The sequence below is a fragment of the Argentina silus genome (assembly GCF_951799395.1).
Source record: "Argentina silus genome assembly, chromosome: 21".
NCBI classification, from domain to species: domain Eukaryota; kingdom Metazoa; phylum Chordata; class Actinopteri; order Argentiniformes; family Argentinidae; genus Argentina; species Argentina silus.
Genome location: NC_139675.1, coordinates 5,512,463 through 5,528,838, shown reverse-complemented (window position 1 = coordinate 5,528,838; position 16,376 = coordinate 5,512,463). Strand labels below are relative to the sequence as shown.

The window sequence follows — 16,376 nt, the reverse complement described above, 5'->3', positions numbered from 1 at the left end:
TGATAATCCCTTTAGGTGCAAAACAGTTGGAAATGCCATCAATAACCGTTTCCACGGTTTCTCTCCGCAGGTGCAGTTGACCCAGAGCACCGTGTGCTCCCCCTCTCCGCCCAAACGCGCCCGATCATCCAAGGCAAAGCCCTCCCCCACCACCCCCCTCAGCCACACCTCCTCCCCCTCCCCGTACCTGTCCAGTCACCCGCTGACATTCAACTCTGCAGAGGAAGTGGTCCGTGCCAAAATTCGCTCCCCACCCGACATCGTCAGAACCATCCGGAACAATCCCCACCTGGGCTTCCTCTACATGACCTCGGCGGCACCCAAGTCCTCAATCAAATATGACGCCTACAACCTCAAGTAAGACACACACACACACACACACACACACACACACACACACACACACACATGCACGGGCGCACACACACACAAACTAGCCCTTGCCCTGTCCTTTAGGCCTACATTGCTGCTAAAAACTAAACTCCAACCCAATTTCAACACTGTTGTTTTTAACTGCTGTATTTTACTCTGTTCCCGGTAGACAGTGTCACAGAGTGTTGGCAACTGACTTATTACAGTATTTTCATGACCACATCATCAATATTTATTTAGTTTTCAATTCCCATTGTCACATTTGTTTTGTCACATTCGTTGTGCAAATACAGTGGAGTCGATGAGCGAACTAAACACAGAAAATCGAAACGTGTCCCATTCCAGGATCGTGACGTACGAGAACATCAACAAGCAGGACTACTACACCATCAGCGAGCGGGGCGTGACCTCCATGGCAGACGGCGAGGCCGACTTCCTGCCGCTGGAGCGCTGGGAGCACGAGTACCGCTGCCACCGCCGCCTCCTGCGCATCCCGGCCTTCGCCCTGTTCAGGAAGTGGAAGGCCTTCCGCGTGTGGCGCACCAACGTCCGCTCCAAAAAGATCAACAAGTGCAAGAGGTCGCTGCAAGAGCGCCTGTTCATCGTCAACGAGGTGGGGTAGTTTTGTAGTTTTGTGATTGTAGTTTTTTTGGTGTGGAGTTGATTTCAATGGGAATGTCTGTGTCTGTTAATTCTATTCCTATGGTCGGTAATGAATGTCATTTTAGTCCTCGTTCTGAAGCTGTTGAAAGAGGGAAACACAGAGGCCCTAAATGTCCTTGTTGTCGTTCACGCTTCCTCTGGAGAGTTGACTCTGCTGTGTGTCTGTGTGTGTCCAGTCCCTGCGCCCGGCGTTGATTGACATCAGAGAGATGTGTTACCGGATCAGTGACATGGGCCTGTGTCGCATCGAGAAGGACCACACATACACACTGGAGGAGTTCCAGAGTGCACAGTACAAACAGCTGGAGGAGGTGCGGAGTGTGTGTGTGTGTGTGTGTGTGTGTGTGCGTGTGTGTGTGTGTGTTTCTGACCCCCCCCCCCTCACAAATTTGGAGTAGAGTCTGGACTTGAGTGTGTGTTCTGGCTGTAGTTTTCCTTGTCTGAGTGTGTGTTGAGTGTGTGTTGAGTGTGTGTTGAGTGTGTGTTGAGTGTGTGTGTGTGTCTCTTATGTTTTCAGGTATCTGCTCGTCTAGAGGAGTTCAGAGAGCTGGTGAAGGAGGTGGCCAGGAGTGCCTGTCGCACTGCCATGCTGGAGGCAGGATACACACCTGACTATAGCAACTACGATGACATGGGTACACACACACACACACACACACACACACACACACACACACACCTGACGAATGCAACTACATGCACACACTCACACTTCAACTCCTTTCAGACCCTCTATTGATAACCTCACAGTTTGAAATGTCTTCACGTGTGTGTGTGTGTGTGTGTGTGTGTGTGTGTGTGTGTGTGTGTGTGTGTGTGTGTAGGTGATGGGACAGAGAGTAAGCGTTCCCCTGAGATAGAGCTTTTTTTTGAGGAGGCCCCAGAGAAGATGAGCTACACGGAGCAGGCCAACAAGAGATACCACTGCAGACGCCTCACCTGGTAGGGTGTGACACACACACACCCACACACACACTCTCATCACTGACACCAGTCCTTTTCCACCTCCATCCTCCCCATCAAGCACATGTTGTTGTTTTAATCCTCGTCCTCCATCTTGTTTGTAGTTTCATCCGTCTGGCTGACTACCTGATAGTGAACACCATGCACATCCTGGCAGTGAACTCGGTGGCCAGGCTGCTGACAGTCCTGCAGGAGCAGGTCCACCGCACCCCCACACACGCTGTCATCCAGAGCTGGGCCGACCCTGAGGCCGCAGCCAACGCTGCCGCAGCCGCAGCCGCTGCAGCTGCAGCCTCAGAGGAGACAGACAAGAAGGTAGGTGAAGGGGGGGAGGGGGGGGGTGGCATGGAGATGCTTGTTGGGAGATGGGAGGGTTAGATTGGAGCATTGTTTGTTTTTTTAAAAACTCTTTCACTGAATCTTTACAGTGTATTTGTGGTTAAAGAGCGTTTTACAAGAATGGCTCAAAACACTTCACAAAAACAAAAAGAGAAGCACCAAATGTAACTAAGATAAAACATAAATGTAAAAAAAAAAAAAGACAGTCATAAAAGAATGAGGCAAAGAAAACCAAACAATTTCAGCCGTCACTGGAACAGCATAACAGTTTGAACAGTCTTTTATTTTTTATTTTTTTTTTAGCTCCTGTGACTACTTTGGATGTGCATAAAACCTTTATTTTTTTATGGCAAAACACTTACTTAAAAAGTAGTATTGATTCATCCCCCCCCCCCCCCATCTCGAATCTCTTCTACATGTCTTTCTGTGTGTGTGCCAGCAGGTGGCAGTGTCAGAGCCCACTGTCGACGCTCCTCTCCTGCCCATGTTCCTGTCTGAGCTGATGCTGGAGACCCACTCACTGACCTACGAACCCTCCGTCGACCACTTCCAGGTCTGGACCCCGGCGCTCACCTCTCTGACAATGTTGTCATTATGCGCCTTGTTGATCTAGTGTGGATAATGTGTGTCTGTGTCTGTGTCTGTGTCTGTGTCTGTGTCTGTCTGTGTCTGTGTCTGTGTCTGTGTCTGTGTCTGTCTGTCTGTGTCTGTCTGTGTCTGTGTCTGTGTCTGTGTCTGTCTGTGTCTGTGTCTGTGTCTGTGTCTGTCTGTGTCTGTGTCTGTCTGTGTCTGTGTCTGTGCGTGCGTGCGTGCGTGCGTGGTTCTTCCCCTCTGACAGGAGTGTGTAGCGGAGATCATCACGCGGTTCCAGGAGACAGTGCTGTCATTGGACGTCCTGATTCCCGACTCCTACTTTGATGCCTTCACCCAGCCCATGATCAACAACAAGGTGGAATACCAGTTTACCTTTTAGAATAATCCAACCGTATCCAATCTTGCATAAAGGTTGGCCATTGAATCCACATGGTGTGTGTTCCAGGTGGAGGAGAAGACCTGTGGCGATGGCCCCAGCCTGGAGGCCATGTTGGAGGATGACAAGCACCTCCTGGTCATCATTCTCAACATCAAGGTCAGCACTGTGACACACGCTGCACATCCCTACACATCACTATGGTGGTTTCTCTCATCTAACATGTGTTGCACTTTAGATAAACATACATATCTCTATATGCCTCTATGACTGATTGTATGATAGATATATAGATAGATAGATTGATAGGTACTTTATTGATCCCTGAGGGGAAATTAAGGCGTTACAGCAGCTCACATCACAAACAACAACAGCAAAATAAAGTGACAATAGAATACAACTAAAATAGACATCTGAAACATTATATACAGTAAGAACAGTCCAGTATGATTTAACATCCCTCAGCCTGACTTTGATCACCCCAATCGAGCCAGCAGGAGGAGGAGTTGTACTGTCTTACCGTATGACTCATATCATTAAACATTGGCTTTTGCTTTTGCTTGTGTGGAAATTAATTGGTTTATCTGGATCCCCATTCGCTGTTTAGCTTTAGCAACGGCTAGTCAAGGGCTCCACATCCAGGAGAAGTAACAACAGAATCAGTGACCCGTGTGCCTTTGGTCTATACAATGCAAAGCCATAGGTTCCATGATGATCATATTGTGATCTTCTGTGGTCCTCTGTGGCTCAGTTGGTAGAGCATGGCGCTAACAACGCTTAGGTTGTAGGTTTGACTCCTGCTGGGACCATATATACTGAAATGGATGCACTCACTGCAATGTAAGTCGATTTGGATTAAAAGCGTCAGCTAAATGGCACATATTATTATATATAATATTATTCCCTCTTCCCTCCTTCCTTCAACAATAGAATCAGTGACCCGTGTGCCTTTGGTCAATACAATGCAAAGCCATAGGTGCCATGATGATGATATTGTGATCTTTCCTCTTCCCTCCTTCCCTCCTCTCCTCCTCAGAAATCGCTCCAGTTTGCCTTTGACTCGGCCAGTGTGTACGCACGCACGTTTGAGCGCTTCCGCCTCTTCTACAGGGAGAACGAGAGGCTGGACCTGGACGAGCTCCGAGAGCAAGACCACGGTACCGGACTGACGCCGCTCTTCCTCCTCTGCCTCCACCTATTCCTCCTTCTACGCTTCGTCATCCTCTTCCTCCTCCTCCACACCATCATCCTCTTCCTCCTCCTCACCACCATCATCATCCTCTTCCTCCTCCTCACCATCACTGTCATTGTCATTCTTCGGAGACTTGTTTTAGTTAGAGAAACGTTAAAGCATTCATGAGAGTATTTTTTTAGAAGGACAACTGGGATCTGTTCCAACAGGAGTGTCGTTCTTTGGGGAGAGTCTGGAGAAGTACCACTGTGAGCATAAGGAGGCCCTGGCCATCAAACAGAAGAGACACCTTGGCATGCTGCTGGTGGACACCACACAGCTCAAGGGGAAACTCATTCCCTCACCCCTACGCTGTCTGGAGGTAGGGGTTGGATGTGTGTGCACACACACACACACACACACACACACACACACACACTCTAAACATACTTGTGTACATACACACGCAAGCACACAGATACAAACGTACATAAGCACACACACACACACACGCACACACACACACCAAACATACTTGTGTACATACACACACAAGCACACAGATACAAACATATGTGTGTACATACGCACGCAAGCACACAGGTACAAACATACATAAGCACACACACACGCACGCAAGCACACAGATACAAACATACATAAGCACACGCACACACACACACCAAACATACTTGTGTACATACACACGCAAGCACACAGATACAAACATATTTGTGTACATACGCACGCAAGCACACAGGTACAAACATACATAAGCACACACACACACGCACACACACATACACACGCACACACACGTTAAACCTAACCTGTTCTGTCTCCTCCAGGCCATCAACGACATGCTCCCTCTGCTGGCCAAGAGGAAGATGGACGCCATCATTGCCGAGGCCCAGGACGCCCAGTTTAAACTAGAGTTCATCCCCTCGGCCACCACAGAGTTCGTCAACTCCCTCACCTTCCTGGACGAGATCCAGGAGAGGGTAAGTCAGCCATTGTTGCAGCATCATCATCATCATCATCATCATCACCATCAGTCTGTTTTAGTTTTATTATCCATGATAGTGGAAAAGTTTTGTTGAAAATGAATAATGCAGAAAAATGAAATATGCTCTAGATGAAAACCATTATATCCATGAGCAACAGCTAGATTGGCACCAGTCTATTCAATTCAATTCAATTCCATTACATTTATATTGAACTCTTATTCTAATTTGTTCTACTTCACTCTGTTCTGTTCACCAGATTGAGGCACTGGACGAGCAGACGGAGACGGTCACTCAGATGTACAAGCTGATTGACAGCTACTCTGTACCCACCCCTCCCGAGGACTTCGCCGTCTACGCCACCCTGCGGCCCTCCGTGACCTCTGTGCTCAACGCCATCGACAAGGCGGTGGGCGAGAGGGACGCCAACGTGGACAAGTTCTGTAGCCACCTGCAGCGTGACATCACAGAGCTCAACAAGGAGGTCAAGAGGGTCAAACAGCAGGCACAGGTAACTAGAGGTCATCTGACGAGGACGGAAGGACGGACGGACGGACAGATGGAGAGACGGAGAGGCGGATGGGGAGAAGGCGCTTTCTCTGTTTTGGAGATACTTAGAGAGATTTTACTTTGTTTTACTTTTCGTATTTGTGACATAACATCCTGATTAATTCGGGTTTCCTGAGTTCCTGATTGATGTGATTTCCTCCTCCCTGTCTCACGCATCATTTCACTGAGTTATGTCAGCCATTGAATATTCAGGTTTTTTCTTGTTCAGTTCACAAAGACGAACTCCGGGCCCTTATCATGATGCAACTGCAATGCAACTTGTACAATGCTCTGTTCTCCACACCATTAAATGCAACTGTGTGTGTGTCTGTCTGTGTGTGTGTGTGTGTGTGTGTGTGTGTGTGTGTGTGTCTTCAGAACCGTCAGATCCTGGACATTAACGCGGAGCGTCCCAAGGTGCGCCTGCTGCTGGAGGAGATCCAGCTGTCAATAGACGAGCTGCAGGCCCAGGCCTTCCACTACAAAGCCTACCAGAAGAACTTCAAGGTAAATGACACACACACACACACACACAGACACTCACTCACTCACTTATCACCAGTAGGCCCCCTTTTGTACTGGTTTAATGATTAGATTAAAACACGGTATACACACACACACACACACACAAAAACACGCACGCGCACACACACACACACACACACACATACACACACACACACACAGACACTCATTCACTTATCACCAGGCCCCCTTTTGTACTGGTTTAATGATTAGATTAAAACATGTTATACATACACACACACACACGCACCCCTGTCCCGCTGCCCTTCCAGGTGGAGGTGACCAAGTACGAGGCTCTGGAGGAGCTGAGTGCCGAGGTGAAGCTCAAACAGCTGCTGTGGGACTCTCTGGAGGAGTGGGAGGCCCTGCAGGCAGGCTGGATGGAGGTGGGTCACCCTGGGATGGGAGGAGGAGGAGACAGGGAGGGAGTAGCTATTACGCTTACACATACATACCTGCTGTGATGTTAGTCAGTGGAAAAACGATGCAGCCTTTTTCTTTCTTCGAAGAATATTGTCACTCGATGCATTTCGACTGTTGGAGTAAACATCAGAAAAGTCCTGAACACACATGCGGTGTAGATCGTTGGTCCACGCGCGGTTGTGTCTTTCCTCCCCAGTGTCCGTTTGACAAGCTGGACCCGGAGCAGCTCAGCACCCAGGTCAACAAGTACGCCAAGAACGTCAACCAGCTGGAGAAGGGCCTGCCGCCCAACAGTGTGGTGCCACGCCTCAAGCAACACGTGGAGGGCATGAGGGAGAAGGTGTGTGCGTGTGCGTGTGCGTGTGTGTGTGTTTGAAAATGTGTGTTTATGTTTATTTTGTCTATTGTCCTTCGCTACCAGTTATCACTGGCATGTGCGTGTGTGTGTGTGTGTGTGTGTTTCTCTCTCCTCCTTTAACCAGTGCCGATCATTGACCTGCGTATCCCATGTCTGAAGTTGTGTTGCGTGTGTGTGCCACTGCGTGTGGCTGTCTCCCCCTGTAGCTGCCAGTGATCACGGACCTGCGGAACGTGTGTCTGAAGAGCCGTCACTGGGACATCCTGGAGGTGATCGTAGAGGCCAATCTACAGGAGGAGCCGCTCACCCTGGCCTCTCTGGAAGAGCTCAACATCTTCAGCTACGACGTGGAGATCCAGGAGGTAACACACACACACACACACACACACGGACGGACGGACGGACGGACGGACGGACGGACGGACGGACGGACGGACGGACGGACGGACGGACGGACGGACGGACGGACGGACGGACGGACGTATACGCACCACAAATTCAGTGACGACTTTGAGATCCAGGAGGGAGTTAAAGCTACAAGGATGTAATCTTTCCTGATTGATCCTGAGTCCTGTATTAGATGTGTTTTCTAATCTCCTCGCTCCTTGTTCTTTTCCTCCAGGTGTCAGGGCAGGCTTCAGGAGAGGCATCACTGGAGACCATCCTCAAAAAGGTGAGAGGGAGGGGAGAAATGGCGGCTGTCTCTTGACTTTGTATGGGAGTCGTCTCATGCTGTTGTCCTTCCACATCTTATTGTGTTATGCCCGTCTTAAAACCTCTTGTGTAGGTTGAGGACTCGTGGAAGACCACAGAGTTTGCGGTTCTCTCCCACCGCGAGTCCAAGGACGTGTTCATCCTCGGTGGGACAGACGACATCCAGGTAAAAAAAAACACTGACTCTTTGTTCAAAGTTCAAAGCTCCATCTCAGAGAAAACGTCTATGTTTCAGTTGTCTACAGACATCTTCACTTTGGTGTCTTAGATGGTGTACAGTTAGTGTTTTGTAGTTTTGTCCTCTTTCCTGACGTGTGTGTGTGCGTGTGTGTGTGTATTCTTAAGGTGCTCCTGGATGACAGCACCATCAACGTGGCGACGGTGGCGTCCTCTCGCTACGTAGGCCCCATCAAGACCAGAGTAGACGACTGGCAGAGACAACTGGCCATGTTCAGCCAGACACTGGTGAGAGAGAGGGGAGAGAATGATACACAACTGGGTTTGATTTATCATGTCTTGAAATTTGCTGTAGTTTTTTCTGGTGATTGTGGTGAGACTGAAACTCAGATTCCACTCCATTCTCTCTCTTTCTCTCTTTCTCTCTCTCTCACTCTTTCTTCCTTCCTGTCTGTCTCTTTTTATCTCTCTTTATTCTCTCATTTTCTTTCCTTCCCCATCTCCTACTCTCCTCTATGCTCCCTCTCTCCTCTCGCTCTCCTGTCCCTCTCATCTCCACTGTTCTATCTCTGTCATTCTCTCCTCCTATCTCTTCTTCTCTCATTTCCTTCCCCTCCCCGTCTCCTACTCCCCTCTCTCCTCTACCCTCTACCTCTCCTTCCTTCCCTCCCTCCCTCCCTCCCTCTCATCTCCACCTTTCTATCTCCCTCCAGGAGGAGTGGTTGACGTGTCAGCGTAACTGGCTGTACCTGGAGAGCATCTTCAGTGCTCCTGACATCCAGAGACAGCTCCCCGCCGAGGCCAAGATGTTCCTGCAGGTGGACAAGTCCTGGAAGGAGATCATGAGAAAGGTCAACCGCCTGCCCAACGCCCTGAGGGCCGGCACGCAGCCAGGTGAGGGCTGCACATACACACACACACGCACGCACACACACACACACACACACACACACACACAAAGGCGCCTGCACACAGAGAAATACACACACACACACACACACAAAGGCGCCTGCACACAGAGAAATACATACACACACACACACACACACACGCACAAAGGCGCCTGCACACAGACAAATACACACACACACACACACACACACACACACACACACACAATAGCGCCTGCACACAGACAAATACACACACAGACAGACACACACACACTCGCGCACACACACACACACACACACACACACAGACAGACACACACACACACTCGCGCACACGCACACACACGCACACACACAAGGGTGGTTAAGTTACCATCGGGCAGTGACTTGACCTTCCTGAGACCATGGCAGTAATTGTTTCTGTTGTCCCTGCTAAGGGCTCCTGGAGATCTTCCAAAACAACAATGCCCTGCTGGACCAGATCCAGAAGTGCCTGGAAGCCTACCTGGAGTCTAAGAGAGTCATATTTCCCAGGTACCATCAGCAGCCTGCCTTTTTCTACCTCATGACCCAGCTATGCTCACTTTGAAATCAAACGTCACTTTTGAATCCTCACTGTGGGAGCAGAAATCTGCTAGGATCATCTCTGCATATTATATCAAAAATGATCCCACCTCAATATTCTAATTTTCCCTTGCATTCATTATACTTGCATCGGGTCTTTTCCCTTTCTACGCAAGCATTCCATACGATCGGTCCCCCAACTCATGTCCTCCTCTTCAATATTCCTGGCATTCCCCAGATTCTACTTCCTGTCCAACGACGAGCTGCTGGAGATCCTGGCCCAGACCAGGAACCCCCAGGCGGTCCAGCCCCACCTCAGGAAGTGTTTCGACGCCATCTCCCGCCTGGAGTTCGCCCTGCTGCCCCCGGACGCCAAGGGAGCGGCGGCCCAAGGAGAGGGGGAGCAGGAGAAGGTCTACAGCAACGACATACTGGCCATGGTCTCCCCCGAGGGAGAGAAGGTGGGCGTCCTCGGGTGTACAGCAGGGGAGGCTGGCGGAGGGAGAAATCGGAGGATGGACTCAGTATAATGCTTGGGACGGAATGAGGAATGGTATCATGGAATGGAATGAGGTATGGTATTTGATACCATTCCTCGTTCCATTCCATGCATTCCAATGAGCCCGTCCTGCGATACACAACATATTGTAACAACCCTGTATAAGGCCCGTTGGCATCTCCACCAGGAGAGGGAAGCCTCTTGGGGCAGTAGCTAGTGTGGTCGGTTGGCAGGTGAAAGGTTGTGAGTTCAATCCCCGCTTTAGGGCAAGCTACTCTACCTTGCTGTTTGATGTTTTTTTCTTTAGGTGCTTCTCCTTTTGTCTTTTCTCTGTTTGTGGTTCTGTCTCTGTCTCTCTCTCTCTCTCTCTCACCCTCTCCGGACTGAACAGAAGTTAGGTGATTTTTCGATCTGTGTCTTGTTATTTTGGTCTCTCGAGTTCTCTCTTGTTCTCTTGTTTTCTCTCTCTCTCTCTTTCTCGACCTCACTTGCTGTACATTGCTCAGCAATTTGTGTGTGTGTGTGTGTGTGTTTGTGTGTGTACTCGTGTTGACGTGCGTGTGTGTTTTCAGGTTGTTCTGGCTAAAGGGCTGAAGGCCCGTGGTAACGTAGAGGACTGGCTCTGTAAAGTAGAGGAGGCCATGTTCTCTTCACTCCGACGCCTGAGCAAGGCCTCCATCGCCGACTACCAGAGCAAACCCAGAGAAGAGTGGGTGGTGGCAGGACACTCCTCACAGGTACACACACACACACACACACACACACACACACACATCATAAAAACACATGATCAATACACTTTGATTTGACACACACGCACACACACACACACGCACACACGCAAAGGTATTTTACAGACACAAATACTAACCTATATTTCCCATTTCACTTCTGTTTGACCATGTTGCCCAAACTGAGCTGCAATTCCCATATCTCTCCACCAGGTGGTTCTAACCATCTCCCAGTTGATGTGGTGCCGGGATCTGGATGGCTGTTTGGAGGGAGACCACGACCACTTCCAGGCTCTGCAGGAGTTTGAACACGTCAACATTGATGTACGGCCCCATTTAGGGACGTCATGTTTTGTTTGTGTTTTGCTGGGTCACTTTGGGGTTGGGGCCTTGTTATAGTAAATCGGAGCATTTAAGAAATTATTATGCCCTTTTGGGAAAAGTTCCATACGATAATCAAGTGTTTAATTTATATATCTATATTTTTTATGTCAGAAATGTTCTTATGAAAAACTTCTCCTGGAAGAATCCATCGGTCATGGAAATAGGCCAAGTTCTCAGTGTTTCTGAACGTTTGTATTGCGGACTGTGTACAACATATATTGTACTGTACACATATGAATAGAATAGACCGATTGTATTGTGCTCAGTTTACCGTGACTGCACTGCTAACTGCTAACTGCTCCTGACGTTTCTGTTCCAGAGGCTGAACGCCCTGGCAGCCCTGGTACGAGGGCAGTTACCCAACCTGCACCGCAACATCATCACCGCCCTCATCACCGTGGACGTGCACGCCAGGGACATCGTCACAGACCTCGTACACCAGAAGGTAACCCCGCCCCCTGCGTTGTGGGTTGTGTAGCCTTTGTTTTACCATGCGTTGTGTTGTGTTGTGACCCAACGAAAATATGAGAAATGATTATGAGAGGCAGGAAGATATGAGGGCTGTCTCTCTTCCCTGCTGGATCGTGTGTGTGTGTGTGTGTGTGTGTGTGTGTGTGTGTGTGTGTGTGTGTGCGTGTGCGTGTGCGTGTGTAGGTGGACACGAGCAGTCACTTTGAGTGGCAGAGGCAGCTGAGGTACTACTGGGACCTGGACCTGGATAACTGCGTGGCTCGGATGGCCCTGTCCATGTACATCTACGGATACGAGTACCTGGGAGCCTGCCCTCGCCTTGTCATCACTCCTCTCACGGTAACACACACACACACACACACACACACACACACACACACACACACACACACACACTCACATACACACTCACATACACTTGTGCTCTTAGATTAGAAGACCCTTGTCTGTGGATGTGTTACGACACTCAGGTACCTAAGGTAATACATGAGAAGAACACACAAATACACACACACACACACACACACGCTAAAGCACACACCATTTATGGCAACAACAGACACTCAGACATCTGACAAGACAGGGTTCTCCCCAAAGGTTTGTTTTGGCGGTATTGAACATGAATATACGCGAGTCGGGTTTTGATAATGCAATCCGGCACCACGCTGTTCAAAAAACCTAGGGAGAACAATGTAAGAGTTCCAATTTATTCACATCAATAAGGGCAAATCAACACTCCCAGGCAGATACACTGTAGGTATGCGTGCGTGCGTGCGTGAGTGCGTGCATGCATACGCGCGCCTCGGGCCAGTTTCTCTCATCAGATGCGTATTGGAAAAGCAGTCTGTGTTTACAGTCCGTGGGGAAATAACTCTGGCTCGATGCCTAGATTAACATGCAATGTTCCCCTGCGCCTCTCAGTCCAGAATACCTTCTGCTAGTCTGTGTTTGGTTATTCTCCTTGGGCTGAGGCTGAGCACATCATCAATAGTTGATCCTGAAGATTAAGACGTGCAGCACAAAGGCGTTCACTGGGGTTTCACATGTTGATGTGGTTGTTTACTTGCGTCTTTGTTTGTCATTTAAAGGCCCACGCCAGCCAGTTGTTTTTACTCTATTTGTATTGTTTTATTAGCCCAGATGTTGCATGAAAAAGTGTTGTAATTTCTGAATGGTGAAACCGATATGTACAACCAATAAATGCCATCGGATAAAAGCTGAGAATCTCTACTTTAACCTCATAGTAATTGCTCGAGAATCCAAACCTTTGGAGCGTTGGAGTCCAGAGGAGAGAAAAATGCTGCACTGTCCCATTACTTACGCAGGGCACTGTCCCAACTGTCCCATTACTTACGCAGGGCACTGTCCCAACTCCCAATGACCCAAGTCATTCATGGAGCTATTTGGGAAAGTAACACCAGATATAGCTTGGACCAATTCTCAATAAAATGTGTCAAGGTTGTTTAACTCTAACTCTAACTAATTGTATTACCTTACCCTACTTTTGAATTGGAGGGTTAGAAATTGTCACACACGATCTGGAACCCTGGCTGGTTTTGGAGATGACCTATGCTTCCACAGTTGCTGGGAGAGCAGCCTTTAGCATTAATGCCCCATCCTCTTGGAATGGCCTTCAGGAGGAACGAAAGCCAGAGTCATTGGTCACCTTCGGCCATTTCAAGAAAATAAAGGATTTATTTTATTGAAAATGTTAACTGTTTTAGCAGGTCCTGTTCTGTGATTGCTATCTAAGTTGTCCTCATGTCTTTAGGGTTTATATCTTTGTTGTTATTCTTTTATTTAAATTGTTTTTTTCTCTCTATTCATTATTTTGTAGATTTTGTTTATTATTATTTTTTATTTTTTTATTGAGTTTTTTTATTTCCTTGAAATATTGTGTCATTTTGTCTGTCTGTATGTTTGTTTCTTCTGTCCCCATGTGCTTAGTTCCCTCAGGGCTCTTCTGTAAAAGAGGATCAGGTGTTTGGAAGATCTCCCCTGTATAAATAAAATAAAACATGAATTAATTAATTAATTAATTAATCCCTCCTTGTGTGCGTGTGTGTGTGCACTACAGGATCGTTGTTACCTGTGTCTGATGGGGGCTCTCCAGCTGGACCTGGGTGGGGCTCCAGCGGGTCCTGCAGGAACAGGGAAGACTGAGACCACCAAGGACCTGGCCAAGGCTCTGGCCATCCAGTGTGTGGTCTTCAACTGCTCTGACGGACTAGACTACAAGGTCCCATGTCTCTCTCTCTCTCTCTCTCTCTCTCTCTCTCTCTCTCCCTCTCTCCCTCTCTCTCTCTCTCTCTCTCTGTGTGTGGCCACCGCTGTGATTGTGCTGCATGAACAGCACCACTAGGTGGCAGTATGACCCCGGCACAAGTCTGTTGATAATTGTTCATAAGGATGAGCTCTTCTCCCTCTCTTCCTCATTCTCCTCTCTCTCTCTCTCTCTCTCTCTCTCTCTCTCTCTTAATCCTACAGCATTAACTCCCTCATGTCTCTTGAGTGCTGACAGGTGTTTAGTGGTCAGATCCCTGGAGGTCGTCCCCACGTCAGTCTTAATAGAAGCATTTAGTGTAGTAATGGTTCTGTTGGGCTGGGCCCAACTAAAGCTGTCATCACCTATTCATGCCAGTCATTTGGCCCTCTCCAAATATCTAGATGATGGGGCGGTTCTTCAGCGGCCTGGCCCAATCAGGAGCCTGGTGCTGCTTTGACGAGTTCAACCGCATCGACATCGAGGTGCTGTCTGTCATCGCTCAGCAGCTCATCACCATACGCAATGCCAAGATGGCCAAAGTACGTCCAACTGACGCCTCACCTACACTCTTTACACTGTACCACAACAACCATTATGTTTCATAACTTTGGTTTACATGATTACAAAGATAGAAACCTAGTGATATTACACTAATCGTCTTGGTGAGGGAGAAGAGATGAATGTCTCAGTGTGACTCACCCGGGTAAACAAGTGATACATGAAATTGGTCAAATAAAAACACCTCAAACAAGAAAACAGCCTGTTAGGGCCAAATTGCATCTTAAGACCCTTGTCCCCAGTCTATCTTAGTGGGGCGGCCAGAGGCCACATTTTGAAGAAATAATACCTTTTGTGATAAAAGCCACCACATTTATTGTTTTGTCACACACATAACCCTGGCTGTCTTTTTCAAAATGGCCTATTACTGGGCCAATGCCTCACCCATTTAACTGAATGAACTATTGGTGCAGTAAGCCCAACAATGATGGTTATTACTGATTTGGGCTGTCGAGAACACAAACAGATGTTTAGCAGAATTGTGACAGAAAAGTCCCCTAAAACGGTAAAAAAACAAATAGTTTAAAGTCAAAATAGTTGTATAATAGTTTAAAAGATCTATATAGAAGTTAATTAAGTGGAGTAGGCCCACACATTTTAAGGTCGATAAGGGTGTCTAGCTAAAAATATGAAAAAGAAGATTCATTTTAAAATGTACCATTTAAAAATTTACTATTTTCAAGCAACCTGACCAGGGGAAGTCTGCACAGTTTAAAGTTGGTTTGACGTTTCCATCGTAAGTTGTGGTTGTTAAGCTGTAGAGACGGTGGAAAAAGGCAAATAAAAATAACAAGTAATATGGATTACAATAGTTGGACTTGCTGAAGCAAGCCATATAACAAGCCAATATATATTGTCTTGTTTATGTTCTGTATACCCATAAAAACATTATTAACCACCATTGGTCTTACTTACTGCACCAATAATTCATCCAATCATGGCCAGTCAAATGGCAGTTATATTGGTCCCATGGCGATGCTTGGCAACCATTTTGAAAAAGACAGCCATGGGGGCGGCTGTGGACAAAATCTGCGATGGCCCTATATCCAATTTCATTTTTTAGGTCCCTCTCTATCCAAAATGAAAGGTTTTATACTCTCATCATTTAGACACTTACTACTTACTACTCAAATTTGATTTATAGCCCTCCACTGGACGACAGTCATTCCTAGTGGATTTCCCCATAGAGTGAAATGCACAGGGCAGATTTCTTGTTATATGTCTTAACACTTACATCACAAGAGGAGTCATTTTGCATAACATTTTAATTAGTAGAGAGAACAGTCATAGGTTATTTTCTACTTGTAGAGTATTGAAACTAGGGATGAAATAACAGCAAAACATTTAAAGGGGACACATACCTGCCAGACTTGTTCATATGTTTGTGTTTTCTACCCTCATGCAAACATTATAAACCATCATCGTCTCACTGCACCAATAATCTATCCAGGTATGGCCACTCAAAATGAGTGTGGTCTTGGCCCCAAAGCGATATTAACGGACATTTTTAAAATGTCATCATTTCTGTATTACATCCCCTGACTCTCGATGTCTCCGTGCTGTGTGTGTGTGTATGTGTGTGTGTGTGCGTGTCTCCCTACTATCTGTGTGTGTGTGTCATAGCTGTCACGGTTCATGTTCGAGGGGCGTGAGGTCAAGCTGGTGATGACGTGTGCTGCCTTCATCACCATGAACCCGGGCTACGCCGGCAGGACTGAGCTACCTGACAACCTCAAAGCCCTGTTCAGACCCATCGCCATGATGGTGCCCAACTACGCCCTC

The 16,376-nt window shown here is 47.7% G+C and overlaps 1 protein-coding gene across 1 annotated transcript in view; it reads left to right on the top strand.

Annotated features, from left to right (window-relative positions):
- The window catches only part of dnah6 (dynein, axonemal, heavy chain 6), a gene marked incomplete at both ends in the record, with an annotated part of 80,370 nt that overhangs the window by 1,534 nt on the left and 62,460 nt on the right, over nucleotides 1-16,376 (top strand). The window contains 30 exons of the mRNA XM_083692817.1: nucleotides 71-357; nucleotides 718-985; nucleotides 1,212-1,346; nucleotides 1,553-1,670; nucleotides 1,896-1,977; nucleotides 2,103-2,313; nucleotides 2,780-2,890; nucleotides 3,176-3,286; nucleotides 3,377-3,466; nucleotides 4,344-4,464; nucleotides 4,709-4,860; nucleotides 5,327-5,479; nucleotides 5,742-5,993; nucleotides 6,410-6,538; nucleotides 6,829-6,942; nucleotides 7,176-7,319; nucleotides 7,544-7,699; nucleotides 7,960-8,010; nucleotides 8,125-8,217; nucleotides 8,397-8,516; nucleotides 8,942-9,122; nucleotides 9,559-9,655; nucleotides 9,924-10,146; nucleotides 10,757-10,921; nucleotides 11,129-11,239; nucleotides 11,619-11,744; nucleotides 11,954-12,109; nucleotides 13,848-14,009; nucleotides 14,438-14,575; nucleotides 16,218-16,376. The exon at nucleotides 16,218-16,376 is cut by the window's right edge and continues 9 nt beyond it. Of these exons, the coding sequence (XP_083548943.1) occupies nucleotides 71-357; nucleotides 718-985; nucleotides 1,212-1,346; nucleotides 1,553-1,670; nucleotides 1,896-1,977; nucleotides 2,103-2,313; nucleotides 2,780-2,890; nucleotides 3,176-3,286; nucleotides 3,377-3,466; nucleotides 4,344-4,464; nucleotides 4,709-4,860; nucleotides 5,327-5,479; nucleotides 5,742-5,993; nucleotides 6,410-6,538; nucleotides 6,829-6,942; nucleotides 7,176-7,319; nucleotides 7,544-7,699; nucleotides 7,960-8,010; nucleotides 8,125-8,217; nucleotides 8,397-8,516; nucleotides 8,942-9,122; nucleotides 9,559-9,655; nucleotides 9,924-10,146; nucleotides 10,757-10,921; nucleotides 11,129-11,239; nucleotides 11,619-11,744; nucleotides 11,954-12,109; nucleotides 13,848-14,009; nucleotides 14,438-14,575; nucleotides 16,218-16,376 (4,416 nt within the window). The remainder of the gene's footprint in view (nucleotides 1-70; nucleotides 358-717; nucleotides 986-1,211; nucleotides 1,347-1,552; nucleotides 1,671-1,895; nucleotides 1,978-2,102; nucleotides 2,314-2,779; nucleotides 2,891-3,175; nucleotides 3,287-3,376; nucleotides 3,467-4,343; nucleotides 4,465-4,708; nucleotides 4,861-5,326; nucleotides 5,480-5,741; nucleotides 5,994-6,409; nucleotides 6,539-6,828; nucleotides 6,943-7,175; nucleotides 7,320-7,543; nucleotides 7,700-7,959; nucleotides 8,011-8,124; nucleotides 8,218-8,396; nucleotides 8,517-8,941; nucleotides 9,123-9,558; nucleotides 9,656-9,923; nucleotides 10,147-10,756; nucleotides 10,922-11,128; nucleotides 11,240-11,618; nucleotides 11,745-11,953; nucleotides 12,110-13,847; nucleotides 14,010-14,437; nucleotides 14,576-16,217) is intronic.